Source organism: Columba livia, chromosome 2 (assembly GCF_036013475.1).
Source record: "Columba livia isolate bColLiv1 breed racing homer chromosome 2, bColLiv1.pat.W.v2, whole genome shotgun sequence".
In the NCBI taxonomy this organism is placed as follows: Eukaryota; Metazoa; Chordata; class Aves; order Columbiformes; family Columbidae; genus Columba; species Columba livia.
In genome coordinates this window covers 15,383,079-15,399,768 of record NC_088603.1, presented here as the reverse complement: position 1 = coordinate 15,399,768, position 16,690 = coordinate 15,383,079, and the positions used below count along the sequence as shown (strand labels likewise).

Sequence of the window (16,690 nt, the reverse complement as noted above, 5' to 3'; positions counted from 1 at the left end):
GTTCTTAACAAAGGTATATGAAGTCACCTTACACTGGGGAAGACTACTACTACCCTACTACTACCAGCTTCTTTCACTGTCCACTATTGGTTGGGGAGGAAGAAGGTCACTAGACCTACAGAAGGGATGCAGAATAGCAGTATGACAAGTTGTTTGTAAACTTGGTATGAGATGGAGCAAGAGCAAACACTTCCATTTTCTACTCAGCTATTAACAGTCTGAGCAATTAAGTTAAGCTGAAATCCCTCAGGTCAAATAAAGTCAAACAGCAGCTGTCAAAGTATTTCTTTTCAGCTGCCCTACTGATAAGACAAACTTGTAAACAGAAACAAAAGAAAAATCTTCTTTCACAGGTCTACACAACTCTTGTAGTTTGGTTCCCGCAGTGGTCCAGAGTCTTGCTGTTTGGACCCTCGGCCAGAAACAAACACACCTCAGCAAGTGAGAAATTTTATCTTGATGAACTCACATCTCCTAGAAGAAGCCACCCTCACTTACATCCCATCCTTGTTGGAGTGCTGAGGGTCACGAGGATGGTTGGGGGCCCAGAGCAGCTGCTGGGGTGAACAAGAGCAGCCAGCTGGGACAAGGGGGGTTGGCGGCTTCCCAGCTGCACAAACAAACCGCAGGCCAGGTTCGCCAAACTTCTGAATATGGGCTGAAGTCTAAGGCAAGTATTTTCACTTAATGTTCTCTTTACCAAGTAACAGACCTCCAATTTAGACTGCCCTATAAAACTGCCCACTTTCTAGCACATGCCAAAATCTGCTACTCCTCTGCTAATGCCCGCAGTAAACAATAAAAGAGATTTTATTTTGTTTTTTTTGCTTTTCAAGATTGTATCTTGTTAAAAACAGTCCATGAGACAGGAAAAATGAATGTAACATTTTGAAGGAAAAAAAAAGAGGAAACGGGACAATCGTATATAAACCAGCTGTTTGACAGATTCAATTTCATATACAAAAGGAAAGGGTATCCTCTTACATGACAACTTACTGTAAACTTCCTTATTCCAGATTCTGCTTTGCAGCCTTCTGAATGAAATACTCATATATCTTTTCCCAATTACTGAGTGGCTCTTTTTGTAAACAGTAATTATAAAGAAGGCATTTATGTGCCCATTTAATGTTCATGAAGGACATTTAAAAGTTCCATTTCCTGCCACCTAGTACAGATCTTGGTGAGAACTATGTTTATGCAAGTTGTGCTTTCCCAAAGGAAAAACTAGATGGGATATGACTTCATGTTCCTTGAGTACTGTAAAACTAATAATGGATTACAGAAATGATAGGAATATTTATTGAAGTTGGGTGGCCACGGACACAAATGTGGACAGGCTGTGGAATTTGAAAAAGGGAAACGTCCTTTTGCAAGCAATTTAAGCATTGTGATCATAAAGCTATGTATATTTTAATACCTTCACTATCTTCTATGGCCACTTCATAGCAAGTCTACTATTTTCAAAATATACAGCTAAGCTTCCCTGTAAATTGAGTGAATTCAGAATTTATTACTAGAATTCACTAGTCAGAAAGTGAGTTGTTTACCCATAATCTGATGAGAAACAGCAAACTTTCTTTAAGATGGATTCTGTTTAAAATTTATGAGTCACATCAAAACCTTGTTTTCTAAATACAAAAATGTCAGCATTTTCTTCCAGCCTTTACAGCACTGGTGGTAATCAGCAGAAATGTTATCTGCTCAGAACGACTTCTATTTTGACACCAGAATTTAAAGTAGAAAAGAAAAAAAAGAAGAGAAAAAGACACATCTACCTAAAGCGTCTTTATATGACTGAGGGATGAAAGAGATTCTTTTATCGCTTCTAAAATTTGAAGTTTATCAAAATTTGCCTTTCCAACAATTTTCTTAAGCAATACCCTTTAAGGCAGGTCCGGCCCAGCCTCCCAGCAGTGCTGCTCCCACAGACCCCCCTGTCCCCCTGCGCTGCCCGTGCAGCTCCACCCTGCGCCCCCAAATCCCCGCCATCTCTCCAGGGTTCTGTAGGCTGCTCATACCCCGCCAAGCAGAGCCCCTGCCCACCACACATGCACCACCACTCGTGGCCCCAGCTGACCAGCCCTTGGGGACCATGGCCCAGCCCTGCCCTCCAGGCCATGCAGCCACCCTCTGCTCATGCCAGGCCTGCGTGCAGCTGCCCTCCCCCGGCGCTGAGCGCCCAACGCGGAGCTCCACAGCACACACACATCCAGAGAGACATTAAGCACACACAGATCACGCTAAGCCTACGTGCTGCTCCCTGCTCCAAGCCCTTTGTTCTTCCCTTGTGCTGATGCTGTTTAACAACTCATTACGCTTCCGCTTCTCTTATATAAAGTATTTACACAGTGCCACACATTCGCTTGGGCAATTTGCAAAGGCAAAAAGCATGGTGTCAAAGGATACATAAAGTTTCCTTCAGTGTTTCCTTCAATTACTACTTTTAAAAGCTGCAAGATACATTTTTTTCATTCAGCATTTTTAAATGACTTAAAATACTATTTTTTTGTTTCTGAAACATTATTTTTATTAACTTCAAGGTTAAATGCTACCAGGAACTTATGTCAAAAACTTCCCTCAATTTGATTAAACCGGTTTTGCAAAAGCACAAAGTGTACTTTCTAAGCACTTTCTTAAAGGACATTAGCAGTGAGTCTATTGATTTACTCACATCTGCTCCATTAGATTTGATAAATTCTTCTATTTCCAGTTCAATCAATAAAATAAAAGTGTGAAATTTTGGCTGGAGAGGGCAAAGGAAGAATATGGCAAGCAACCACATCAAAAATGCATCTATTTAATAAAACAGTTAATTTTCAAAGCATTGCGTAAAAATAAATAAATAATTTAAATAAATTTTCTTTGACTTTTTTCTTTCTTTTTCATTTTGTGATGTGTATGTGGAAAAATAAGCAGCTGGAACCATAGTATGCCTGGAACTCAATAAATGAGCCATGCTCAATTGCTACTGAATATACTTCTAACCTCTAGGATGAACTGTAAACACTGCAAGGATTAGGCACTTCACGTGAACTATAGAAAGAAAAACAATTAAAAATCTATTGCAGTAACTAGGGCTGGTGAGTTGTACGCTCACCTTTTCAGCCAATACTATTAAGTCCAAGATTGACTGTAACAGAGTTTGTTTTTATTTTTTTCTAAAGTAAATATATGCTGAAGTTTTCTGGTTTCTAGAGTTCTTTCAAACATAGTTCACCACACATTTGAAGCATTTTTTTTCTTAGAACCAGACGATTTTTAAGCCAAACTACAGTAAGTGGTTTGTTTAACAACCACATCCATCTTCAGTAATGGGAGAAATCCAGTGTTTATGTACAAAACCTGGTTAAAAGCACACAAGATAAATAAAATAAAAGTAGAGTAAAAGGTGTTTTGCCTTTTTTCCAGCCACTGAGCTTTTGCACACAAAATATGTAACTGCTCACTCCAGATGGTTACGGTCATGCTCTTTCACCCAAGTTGTCTGATTTGTCTCTTTTTTGGAATTTAATCCAGGTGTAACACACAGAGAAAAAACTACACTCGATTAATACCACTCTCTATTAATATCACCAAAGACGCTATGCACTTTTAAATCTAAATATCATACTTTACTAAAACACACTGGTTTTACACTATTCTAATCACATGCCATTCCAATAAGCAGCCTAATAAGAAAATGAAAAGCAATTTAAAATAATTTTGAGTTTGATCTGTAATGCTTTTTCTGTGAACAGTGCTCAGGGGTGAAGGCAGCTCCTAAGCACTTTCCTTACCATAACAATGAACACAATTCGTACATTCACACTCTGATGGCTTTAATCCTTCAAAACATGAATACATTTTAATTTTGTGTACTCATTTCCAAGTTCTAAAGCTGTGAGTCTGTGGCCATATTCTGCAACATTTTAAGAGCTGGGAGTTTTAGCTGGTTTAATAAAATTTTTAAATTTATCACTTGATTACTAACAGCCTTTCAGTACTGCTACTGATGTTGTGAAGTGTGGTTAAACAGAGATGCAGTTGTGAATTATTAATTCTGCATGGAATGCCCTACTCCACAAATTGTGCTAAAATAAATAATATTTCCAGGTTAAAATGGTGAATTGTTCCTAATTAGAACTGAGTAATGTTATGGTGTCCTCTGGATCTAGCCTAATTAAAATAGCATTCAAAAGGTCAAAAGCTAACTTATATTAATAAATCATAAAGGTTCATAATTGCAGTTTGTGCATTATTTTAATTAATAATAAAAATATGCTTTGAAACCTATATCTCATTATCATTGTGTGAAAAGTCACAATCAATGGTATGTAGAAAAGATTGTATTTACATATTCTTTTGTTCTGTTATGATGCTCGGGTTTCAGCTCCAAAGGCAAATCAACTTGAGCCAGTAATCTTCAACTCAGCTCACAACATGTATCTGATGACCTCTTAAGGCAAAGGTAGCAGTTTTCTAATTAAAAGAATTATTTCCAAGCACTGTGTTAGCACTGGAATAGCCAAACATTTGACTCTTCCATATCAGCTCTCTAAACATGAGAATTTGAAGCTAGAAGGAGATTTTCCAAGATGTTTTTGAAAGGACAAGAATCCAAATGACCGTGCATATTTACGATTACAAAGTGTAGAAACAGATGTCTACCTACAGTTACGAGTATGACCTGCTTGAATATACTACCCTAGACACTTATCACCATAGAGACTTTTCTTTTTCTGTACGACTTGATTATTCACAACAACAGAAAGCAGCCATGCAAGTACTGGAATATTCATGTTTTCATGCAATTTGACTGGCAGTTCTGTAATTGTGGTAAGCTGCTTTGACCAAGGTTTCTATAGCAACAGCCTTACTGTCAATTCTTACCTGTTTTCTGGTCATCCATTGTACTGAGCTTAGTCTCGTCAGCTACTGTTAAAAGGTAAATGTATAATGGTTAGCCCAGTTAGTGCCCATGCCCCACATGCATCCAACATTCCTTCTGTTTTGCATATATTTTTTTCAAGTTAGAGGACCGTAGCAATGTCATACTTCATGCAAATAAACTGCAACAGTAAGCAAACATTCTGGGAAGAAATGGCAGCAAACTAGTAACCTTCATGCAATGTCAGTCATGTTCACATCACAGGCAGGTACAATATGTTATTTACACGTTAGCACATCACAACTAGTCAAGACAAGTCAATATCACCAACCTTACTGTCCCCTGAGGAAGTTGGTGCATTAAGGATTGTAGTTGAGATATTCACAATTATCATAAAGGAGCAAGTTGTATTATCTTTTATTATTATGAGTAGGGAATTTTGTGTGTTTAAACAACCAAAACTCACTGTTTAAGGTTACTAGATTCTGCACTTCAGAATCTAAATTCAATGGCAAAACAAAATAGATGGCCTGTTAGCGATTACTTATTCTCAGTTGTGTTATCAGTATAAATGATTATAGTCGATTGCCTGTCTTAGGCGCTGCTGCTTTACAGGGCTTCTGATATAAATATTAAAACTTGGGTCTCAACCAGATGTCAAACTAGCTCCATTTTTGTAATTCTGAATGAACTCTTCAAAAAAATACTTGCATCTTTAATACCTTAATCAAAATCCATCTACAAATTGAGAGACCACAAAGGATCTTTAAGACTAATTGCATTATAATAATGAACTGAGAATAATCCTGCCTACCCAGAACCACAGCACAGCACAGTTTTACGCATCTATTCTATGTGGATTGGTTAATGCACTTTTCACCTCCATTTTAATAAATACCTTTTATATTTATGTATAACCACATATGCAGAGGGCTACAATATTTATATGTATGGACATTTACAAGTGTTACGAACAATACACAGGTCACTTGGCCATTCACATCAAGAATACTTTACTCCCCACCAGTAGACATTATGTGCAGCAGTACTGCACATAAACGACGTGTTCGGAATTACAAAATCTATATACTTACAATATGAAAATCAGGTTCAAATAAAATAATTGAAAAAACGTCACTCACTACCTAGATCCATGCTTTTGGATTTTCGTGTTTTAACAAACTCCAACTGACTGGCATCTGAAAATTGCTTTGTACGCTTTTCTGACATGCTCTGGCGTCCAAAACCCTCTCGCTGGAAGGCAAGCACTGGATCAACATCTGGACTAAGAGTGCTGTAAGAAGGGAAAAAAACCATGCGAACATTTGTCAAGATCACGCAACCTTTCACTCTGCAGAGAAAAGCATTTATTTAGCATGTACTTCTACCAGCAACAAAATATACAGTTTGAAATCAACCACTGCAAGTAGTCACTGACACACACCATGGATTTGGTTAGGTGCATCCAGCAATCCCAGTTAAAAAGTATCAAGAATTTCATTTGTGGGTTTTAATATAAGAAAAACATTTCTGGTGTACTATACATTTACTATCAGAATGTACGGCACCAACACAGGAATAATTTGAGAAAGAATGAAACAGGTCTGTTTTCTTCATGAGAAACATATATTCTGTTAATAGCAAATTACCCATTTTTCTTCATCACAAAAATGTTTTCAGTGAAGCATAAGTAGTATCTGTCCTGTCTGAAGCACACTGACCTTTAAAAAACTTCTTCATTTAAAGACTTGGCATGAAAAGTTCTCTCCACATGTGATATCACTTCCAAATTTTTCTCACCATCTCCTGGTTTTAACCCTGGCTATGACAGATAAACATACAGAGCAAATATTTGCCACAATGGTTCCACCACTAAATGGAAAACAGGGGTAACTGGACTCAGTCTCAGTCTCTTCTGCAGTTTTCTTGCATGACCTTGGCTGAGAAAGTCAGGTCTTCAGCAAGCAGTGATGGGTGTTCCATCGTGCTACACCAGAAGCAGCTGGAGATAGATTTATTCATGCTGGTCGAATGTTGGAAGAACCATGCCTGCAGGAATGCAGGCAAAATTTGGTGTGCAAGCTAAACCCTGGGCTTGCAATGTGTCACAATGGCCACAATGCTCGTTAAAAACAATTAAAAAAAAACAAAGAAATGCCAAGATCGCTTACTGCTAAAAAACTAGATGAAAGAAAATTCACACAAAGGTCTTCCTATGCCTGAAAAAGGGAAGAGTACCAAAAAGAGCCTGAAGGTGAGCACAAAGAATTTAGATTTCTACTTCAGCTGGCACAGAAAGAAGTCAAAAGCAGAAAATACTGAAAAAATTAGTATTTTGCACCATTGTTCTCTATCCAATAGGAAGAAGATCCTTCAAAATCCCCTCTCTGATTGTTGTTGTACTTCAAGATAAAAAAAGCTAAATATTTTGTCACTGAGATTTCTAAGTAGACTAAATGCCATTCAAAAAATTTATATATACATGATACTGTTCAGTAACAAGTTTCAAAACAATTCTTTTCTATTTTAAGGGGTAGGTATAATACACGTCTCATACCTAGTGAGAAACAGGCAAATAGCAGATTTTTGCAGAAACCTACTTATGCTTTTAAATTACATAATGTGCACATGCTTATGTGTCATGTGCTATAATTTATAGAAGCATCTTTGATCAAGAAACACCTGGGAATTAGGCACAATGGTATAGGGAGGTAAGGAAAAGTCTCCAAAGGCACCAGTTACTAAAAAGGATGAAAATCACTCTCCATATTACTGGGCAGCCTTGAAGAAATTCAGTCTAGTAGTGGCAGATTTACAAATAATCAGATACGTGCCTATGACAAGCATATAATACTAAAGTGAGAGCAGGAACAGAGCTTATATGAAAAAAGTCACCGTCAAGTGCTTTTTGACTTTAATATTTCTGGCTCAGGCTTATAATGTTTTACATTTAATTACTGCAACTATTTCAGAGATGTCTGCACAATTTAGCAACATTTTGAATCATATGCTTAAAACCTCTGATGAATCAGAGCCCGAACTCAAAAATAACTATTTAGCTCTCAAACTCCCTCCCACAAAATAGGGAAAAAATTATCTCCACATGATAGAATGATAAAAAAGACAAGACAAATATACACTTCAAGCATTTACAGCAGCGCAACATACAGGTAAGAACCACCTAAGTCTGAAAACATCCTCCAAGTGACTCAGCTCAACTTACGGGGTTTCAACACCTTTCATAAGCAGATCATAAATGACTTTCCAAGGCCACACAGGAGTTTCTGGCTTACTGCTAGTCAGCCCTGTCTCCGAAGGCCAGAAAAATGCGGTTTTACATAGTGAGAATTTTCTCTAGCAACATCTGTTAACAAAGCTCACATTAGTTAAAGATGACCAGCTTCATCTGGCCGAACAAAATGTATCCTGTGACACTTTCTTCAAAAAGCATGAATTTCTGAAACTATTTGTTTTGGCTGTATGCTCCTTTTTTCATCTGAGCTTGCTTTGATCCATATCTATAAAGCTTCTAATAAATCTGAGTATCATTTTCATGTAAATACAGCATGCACGTATATATTCATCTTGCAGTCCTAAGAACAGAGTAAAACTCCGAAGTTAAATAAAACTTTCAAAGGGCCCCACAGGTCCTGGAGAGCAAAGAGGGGTCTGGACACAGCACCAGTAACCAGGAATTCTGGAGATGGGATCCCAGCGTTTCTGCTGACACCACCTTTGGGGGCTTTCCTCTCCGCTTCCCTTGCCTGCCCTTATCACACCGACCTTCTGTGCACACTTATTAGAGAGATTATTACTCTGTGTTTGCATAGTATCCTGCAAACTACAGGCGCTACTTAGCACCAAAAATTACTTGCTCTCTGACATCATGACATCTGATACCTTTTTACAGTACAAACATCTGAGCCCTATGCAGAGGCATCAATTTTCATGTCCTGATTATTTCTATTATTAATGATACAGGAGGGTGTTTTAGTAATTAAGGCACAGATCTCAGGAGTTTGAATACATGTACATTGCCTAGAAGTATTCAAAAGCCCCTCTGAAGATCCGTAACTTGAAAAGCCAATGAGCACAGAGGAACTAATGCCCCTAAAAATACCTCATTTTAATATTTTTCAACTACATTAATAAAAGACAGAAGGTGAATTTAGTGTAAGTCATTAAGGCATGCCAAATGCAATTTTCTATATTCTAGCATACTTAACAAATAAGATTTCTGGAATGACAGCTGATCCTTAAAAGAATGTAACCACCTTCTGACCCTCAATGTTATTAAAATTCCACTTATTAATCCTGTCTTATTGCCCCTTTGTTTTCATAACATTTTCATCAAGGATTAGGGAGATATTGTGAGGCTGGAAAAGCTTACGTTTTCTTCTGTGATTCAGAACAGCTGCCATTCTTGTTTGGATAACCCTTCATCCATATTCTTAGTTTTACCCTTTGTGCCTTCCAGCAAAATCATACAATGCACCTTGGTTTTACAAGTCTTCCTCCATCCATTAGCAGCAGGAAATTAATGCAACAATCTAATTCTACTGCTATTTACTTTTTTACAAATAGAATGCATTAGATAGTGAGGCACTGCACTGATCTACTCTTTTAAGTGCAATTGTATCCGAAGACCTTTACAATTTCTCATAAAGACACATGTTCAAAGGTTTTGAGCGTGATCAGTTTCACAATATCTAATCCCTATTTTCTTTACTGTTACTTTCATTTTCAAAGCATATGAATAGTAAAATATGCTGCAGAAGTAGATGTAAAAGCATCTGCAGGTTTCAAATGGGCTCTTACTTTATGATGTAGGTTTTTTGCTCATATTCAGCTAAAAAAATCCCTCAATAATAAGCTATTATGTGCAGCCTTGAGTACTATTCTATTTAAAACTCTCAGATTCTCAGCTCTAAAAGCTTTTACAAAAGACAGATGGACTTTTCAAGGGCCCAAATTACAGGTGTGACTTGTCCAAGAGAAGAATTGCAACATTAAAGAAAGTAAAAAGCAAATGAGGATGAAAAAAAATCATTAAAACAGTGCTTAAAATACAGAACTCAATTCCTGGACATAAAACGAAATAAACTAATATAAAGCAAAGAAGAAGCTGACAGGTGCATATCAGCTGGCAGGTGCTATTGCTGGTTTATTAAGATATTGCTGACACATTCATAACAGGCTCAAGAGAAAAGAAAAATAAGAAAATTCATATACTTCGCACCATTTGTGGTAATTATCTGGCTTCAAGAAGTGGCAGTGGACAGGGTGGGCTTTTATTTTGCTGTTAATATAGATAATTACAGGACTTGCAAATTAAATCTTAGATGTGTATTAATTGTACTAAGCAATAAACAGTATTTCTTTGCCAGGAGCCTAAGGAAGTCAATAATGGAGCTCAATGCATTTCTCATTTAGACTCTCATATTAGAATGTATAAAAGTAATTAGAGATTCAACTAAGATTCACATAAATTATTTTTACTGCAGATAAAACATAGAAAGTTAGTTTCCACCATTTTAAACGTGGTACTACCACTTTCCATATTTTTAAATATTGAATTATTACTGTAAATTGCCTTTGCATGATAGTTACAAACCATACAATTATATGAAAGGTATTTCTTAATGAATAATACAGAAATCTTAACTATTTCTTGTTGCCCAAGCATTAACACTGGGGCAAAACAAATACCTGCTTTGACCTCTAAGCAGATTTTAAAATACATTATTAGGAAAATGAAGAAATTCTACAGAAGTTTTGAAAGGCTCCTCTACATATACTGGAATATAAAAATAAAATATTTGTTTTACAGACTTAGAAATATTTACAGTGAGGTTTATAAATTTAAATTTCCAATTGGAATGATTCTTTCATCTTTCACAAACTCAAGTGTTTAAATTTTGCAAAGTTTTTTTAACAAAAGCTAGCTCAGTTGGCAACTAAATTAATATGAAATCATAAAATTAACACAGCTATATACTGATTTGGTCTTAGTAACAATTAGTATCGTTGCCACAAATGTGCTTTGACAGAGCACAAAACCGCAACCAGAAGTAGAAATTCTACCAAATTATCCGCACGGACTTCCTTCCTGAAATAGGGACAATTATCAGTTTGAAAACAGGGAAAGCTAAAAGTGATTACAAAAAAAAAAGAAGATTAATATTAGCAGTAGCGAAAAAATAAACAAAAGAAAAAGACAGAACTGCAGTCATGTCTTATTCCCTTCCACTAAAACATGCTCTTACCAGTCTGTTGACTCATTAATTGCAGCTTTAGCCCATCCGCCAGCATCAACGGTGCCAAACCCAACATCATCGTGGGAACTGGATGACGACTGGTCAGAGAGATGAGGAGGGAGTACGGACAGCCTGTCATCTTCAATAATGACAGTGTCATCTTGGGGCATGTTCACCGTTGGAGACAGCTGATATTTACCTGAGCAATAAAAAGCAGAAAAAAAAAAAAACAAAGCCTAAATAATGGCAGAGTGCGCCTCGAAAAATATATCACACATGATAAAATGTCGTGTTAAACTGCGATGCTACTGATAAGAGTGATACAACACAGATAATAAAATTAATTATGTCTCACAACATATCTGCCTGTGCAGAGGTCTGAAACGCAATATACACCACTTGTATCTGCGGCCCACTGCAAGAGTAGCACAGAATCACAGAAGGGTTGAGGTTGGAAGTCACCTCTCATCTGGTCCAACCACCTCTTGCTCGAGCAGGGACACCTACAGCCAGCTGCCCAGGACCTTCACCAATGCCTCTTGAATCTCGCTGCTTCACCAGCTCCCTGGGCAAAACCTGTGCTGAGTTACAGTGAAAAAGCGTCTCCTGATGTTCAGTGGGAACCTCCTGTGCTTTGGTCTGTGCCCACGGCCTCTGGTCCTGTCACTGGGCACCACTGGAAAGCACTTGTTCCAGAAGACAGGAGCTTCCCTTGCAGCAAATTGCTTGGCAGAACCAAAAATGAGTTCAGGGGAACTAACAGAGCTCATCGCTTCTCCCAATCAAGCTTGCTGTCGTGAAATTTGAAACTCGTTTGACTGTTAAGGGGAACTTGGAACCCTTTTGTGCCTCCACAAAGGTAAGACCTGTAACAGGTGATGAGAACTCGCTGTTGAAGCTAAATGATTCTGAATATTCATTCTCTCCTTTACAAAATAATCTGGAGGCACACATATAAAATTTGTGAAAAAAACCCTATCTAATTCTATTACCACCAAATTGAAATAAGTTTTACACAGTTGTTCAGATGTTTCAATTAGAGTCATCACATACATTAAAGAGACATAATAAAGATTCAGCATTATACTTTGTTCAGCAGCAGACTTCATTGCATTAATTTATGAGAGTGGCAGTTAAAAGATGATATTTAGAGGATTTTACAAACTAGGAAAACACTGTTTCCAAGTAAAAATCAGTTTTAGTGTGCATGTAAATATTATAAATGCACTACCACTGGCTGCGTTCGTAGGGATAAACATACACACATGATTACAGTTTCTAATAATCATATCACTGTGTAAAATTGGATAACAATTTTCAAACTGCTGCATGAAAAGCAGAACAAACTTTTAAACCTATAGAAAGCTTTATGTCACCAAAACAGACTAAAAAGCTATAAAAAGTATGAGAAACAATAGTATTTTCATTGCAATAATTTTTAAAATAACTATGGTTTAAACTGAATAAATCTGTTTTTCAGGATACGTACATGAGATACAGTAGGGAGGATGTTGGTTATATTAAATTATTTGCAAGACCATAGAAATATAGATTTATCACTCCTTAAAATTTTAACTTGTCATAAACAGAGGTTATTTCAGTATCTAGAAACAGTAAGCTAAAATTTGCTCTAAGTAAAATACAGATTTGCAAATCTGCATGAAAACTATTTAGTTATCTGAGGCAATGGCTAATTATTAAGCGTGATTATTTCATATTAGTTGCACGTAATTTTCAATGTGATAGAATCTCTTTAAAAATAGTTTTTCCTCCTGGATATTTATGCTCAACTTGGAAAGATTTGTCTTTTTAAATGTTTGATTCTAACTCTCACTACACACAACATCTTTTATAACGAATGATCATGACATTACAGGAATTTCATTCCTGGAAATGTATTATCTTACTAAAACACACAAACAGTAAAATAGTCACATCTCATGAGCAGAAAAGCGCTACCTTAATCAACCGTTAATCTGACAACAAACTAAATTATTCTAAACCCACGATGCACCACGAAAATAATATATAGCAAAACTTGTATTTCCATAACATAAACTGCTTGTATGGATGTATCAAATATTTTCACACTTTATTTTTACTATAGATTGTGAAGAATTAGGGGAAAATACGTTTTTCCTCTTTTCTGGCAACGTTTCAGTTACCATCACTACCTTTGCATGCAATTATAAAGAGACAAAACCAAAACCAACTAAAAAAACCCACTAAAAAATAAAAACAAAAACCTCACAAAACCCCAAACAAGCAAAAACCAAACAAATAAACGAAAACCTTATGTGTAAAGAGCTAGCTAAATTCGTCCCTACACTAGGCAATTCCTTGCGTATAGCTTTCCAAAGGGCGGAAAACTGACTTCAGAAGAGATCCTTGAAGAAGGCTGAAGAAGTGGCTGGAAGAAAAAGCAAGTGGTGAACATCAGAAGAAAAAGTGACTGGTGAACATCTCATCACTGTCAACCTGAAATGAATGTGTTCAGTTTGCATAACAGCTGATTCTTTGCCCAGTAATAGCTTATTGATGGACAGGTTAATGTTTAGCCTGGTAATATACTTTTTTCCAAACATAATGCCTACAAGACTGTTAATTCCGTAGTTAATAATGTCTCCAAAGAATTGATTGTGAAAAGGTATAACGTTCTGGCATTCAACAGATTGAACTTCCCATTTGAGAGGCTACAGTGATTCAGTAACATTTTAAACTTTTCACTACTTCTTTATATTTGACAATGGAGAAGACTGGCATTTTAATAGTTCCTTTGGAATAGAGGAGAAAACCCATCTGACGTGCCTATGCTTTTCACTGCAGATGAAGCTCAAAACAGGTGAGAGGCTTCACCTCCAGCAGATGGTCAGACTGACCTCAGCAACAGGCTCATGATGTCCTTTGTAGTGAGCTTGGCTGAAGTGGACAGAAAATACCCTTGGAGAAAGAAGCTCTGCAACTGTTGTGAGAATTATTACAAGGAACCACCAAAGAAACTTCAAACCTAGTAATCATCAGTATATTTGATTGATCTACAAACCTAAGATGTTGCTCGAGCTGTCTACAAACGTCTCCAAGAAAATAATTTTCCCTCAGGCCAGAGAAGTGCTATAAAATTTAGAGTCTGAATACACTCCAAGTCCAGTTTTGCATATATTAATTCAACTTCAGTGAGGTAATCTGTAATAATATGAAGTATTTTGAACAGTGTAATAAAGAAGGGAAAACATTCTCCCTTTGAAGCATGTCTCATCTCAGGACATTGATGCTCAAATTTCTTGAACAAGTTACCAATCTAAACAAGTGTAGCCTGAGGTCAATACTAAACTATGGGCCAAGAAGGGCTCCCATCTGTCCATGCAGAAAAAGAAGTCTCGGAGCTCCAGTTGCAAATGGGTGGTCTCCAGGTCTATGGGGACTTTAACTTAGAAGGAGAAATATGTCAAACAGTGACACTTCAAACTTATAACAGTATAGACCTATAACAGACCAGAAAATAGTGTGGACCTAATTTAAACCACCAACATAAATGGCTCCAAAAACCTCTGAGCATACACAGTATAAAAAATGAACAACAGGCTTCTTACTCATGTAGAACACAACTACTACAGGTTCTTTCAAACTTCGAAACTCTCTGAAGTTTTGTTAATGTTTGCTGCAGTAACTTGGCTCCCCCACTATGCTGCAGTGTCATGGTGCTGTATCTGGCTTGGTTCTTGTGCTTTCGCTATTGCTTTGTTTTTAAAGGAATGTCTAAGAAATCTGTTGAACACCCTTATTACATGTTCAAAACCAAGTATTACTTAATGAGTGACTCTCATGAGCATTTTAATATTGTGGAATTCAGACCAATGGTACACTTCAAGTCTCTTCCACAAGTAGAGGGCTTTTCTCGCTCTGACATGACAGGTGATTCCTAACCTACCTGACCAAGAAATCAGCAACAGCTACTCTGTGATGAAGAATGAAGTATTAACTGAAGTAAGGAATAGAGTAATAAATAATAGAAATCATAATAAAAGAAAATAGTAATGATGATGATGATAACAATAGCAATAAGAATTCCTATAGGAGGGGTACAGAGAACTGTGCAATGAGAAATTATAAATTTTCCAGGTCTTCATTTTTTAATTTTTCACTAACAGTGTATTTGTCTCCAGAAATATACAGAGTGTTGGTAAAATTTGCATAGATACTCACATAATCTAATTTTCCAAGCTAAATAGAGGTGGGATAGGAATATGGTCAATGAAGCTGGTGAGGGGTCTCCAGCACAAGTCTGATGAGAAGCAGCTGAGGGAACTGGGGCTGTTCAGCCTGGAGAAAAGGAGGCTGAGACCTTATGGCTCTCTACAGCTACCTGAAAGGAGGTTGTAGCATGGAGGATGTTGGTCTCTGCTCCCAAGTAGCAAGTGATAGAAAAGGAGGAAATGGCCTCAGGTTGCACCAGGGGAGGTTCAGATTTGATATTAGGAAAAAATTCTTCACAGAAAGGGTTGTCAGACATTGGAACAGGCTGCTCAGGGAAGTGGTGGAGTCACCATCCCTGGAGGGGTATAAAAGATATGTAGATGCGGCACTTAGGGACATGGTTCAGTGATGGGCTTGGCAGTGTTACGTTAATGGTGGGACTCAATGATCTTAGAGGTCTTTTCCAACCTAGATGATTCTATGATTCTATGAATGTGTGGGGAACACCTAAGGATAAAAATGTCTCCGGGTTTTAGATTTCTAGAGAGTGGTCAGATCTGTCAAGACTGTTGTAAGCAGACCATCACATTCTGATGAGATTACCGGCCAGGGAACTGCAAGCTGCTTGTGAAGGGTTATTTTCATTTTATTGACACACACACTCCATATCCCTAGATAAATTCTTTTCAGTAGTGCTTCCTCCTGATTCTATCCTAAAGATAGTAATTATTTGTGTAGAAAACAAAGTATTTCCTGTTGTGTAGCAACTATCAAATTTTATGAAGTTCTGGAGGATCCTTCAGGATGAAAAGCAGATTCAGTGCAAGCTATTGTGTTACTTGGTGTACCCCTGATAAATAACTCCTGTTTAGTCACTGTTAGCAACAAAACCCACCATGTTCATTAAAAATATATCAGCAACTAGAAGAAAGAGATGAAAGAGGACTTTGTATTAAGCTGTTTGTTGAATAAGAATAATTTATATAGACAGTAGCTATGTATTTGTGTATTGCAAAACTCAGGAGCATAATGGATGATATACAAGAATGGTGTTATCAGAAGAGACTTGAATTTTTAATCGTAGAGCCAAGCAAACCCGTATAACACAGATGTTATTTTGAACCTGCCACCAGCAGGCAACCTGAAAATATTAAAAATAACTAACTAAATATAAGGGTTTATTATAGCCCTCTAATTCTTAGAAGACCCAATTTGTACAAAGAAAAACCACTTTGTTAAAACAAAAATATCATTCCTTGAAAACAGAAAGCACTGTCTCCTCTCCATCAGAAATTTCCAGTGAAATATTATAAAGTGAAAAAGCAATAGTCACTTAGAAAAGTAGATCAATATAATAATCAGAAACATTAAA

At 37.0% G+C, this 16,690-nt stretch overlaps 1 protein-coding gene across 26 annotated transcripts in view; it reads right to left on the bottom strand.

Moving 5' to 3' along the window:
* PARD3 (par-3 family cell polarity regulator) overlaps positions 1–16,690 on the bottom strand; it is a 454,313-nt gene that overhangs the window by 146,886 nt on the left and 290,737 nt on the right. For 7 of the 26 annotated variants that reach the window (XM_065055093.1, XM_005504176.4, XM_005504171.4 and 4 more), the window contains 3 exons: positions 11,134–11,323; positions 6,010–6,161; positions 4,870–4,914 (listed from right to left, as the gene is read on the bottom strand). In XM_065055093.1, the coding sequence (XP_064911165.1) occupies positions 4,870–4,914; positions 6,010–6,161; positions 11,134–11,323 (387 nt within the window). The remainder of the gene's footprint in view (positions 1–4,869; positions 4,915–6,009; positions 6,162–11,133; positions 11,324–16,690) is intronic. The other 19 variants (XM_065055081.1, XM_065055082.1, XM_065055091.1 and 16 more) reach the window with 3 other exon arrangements.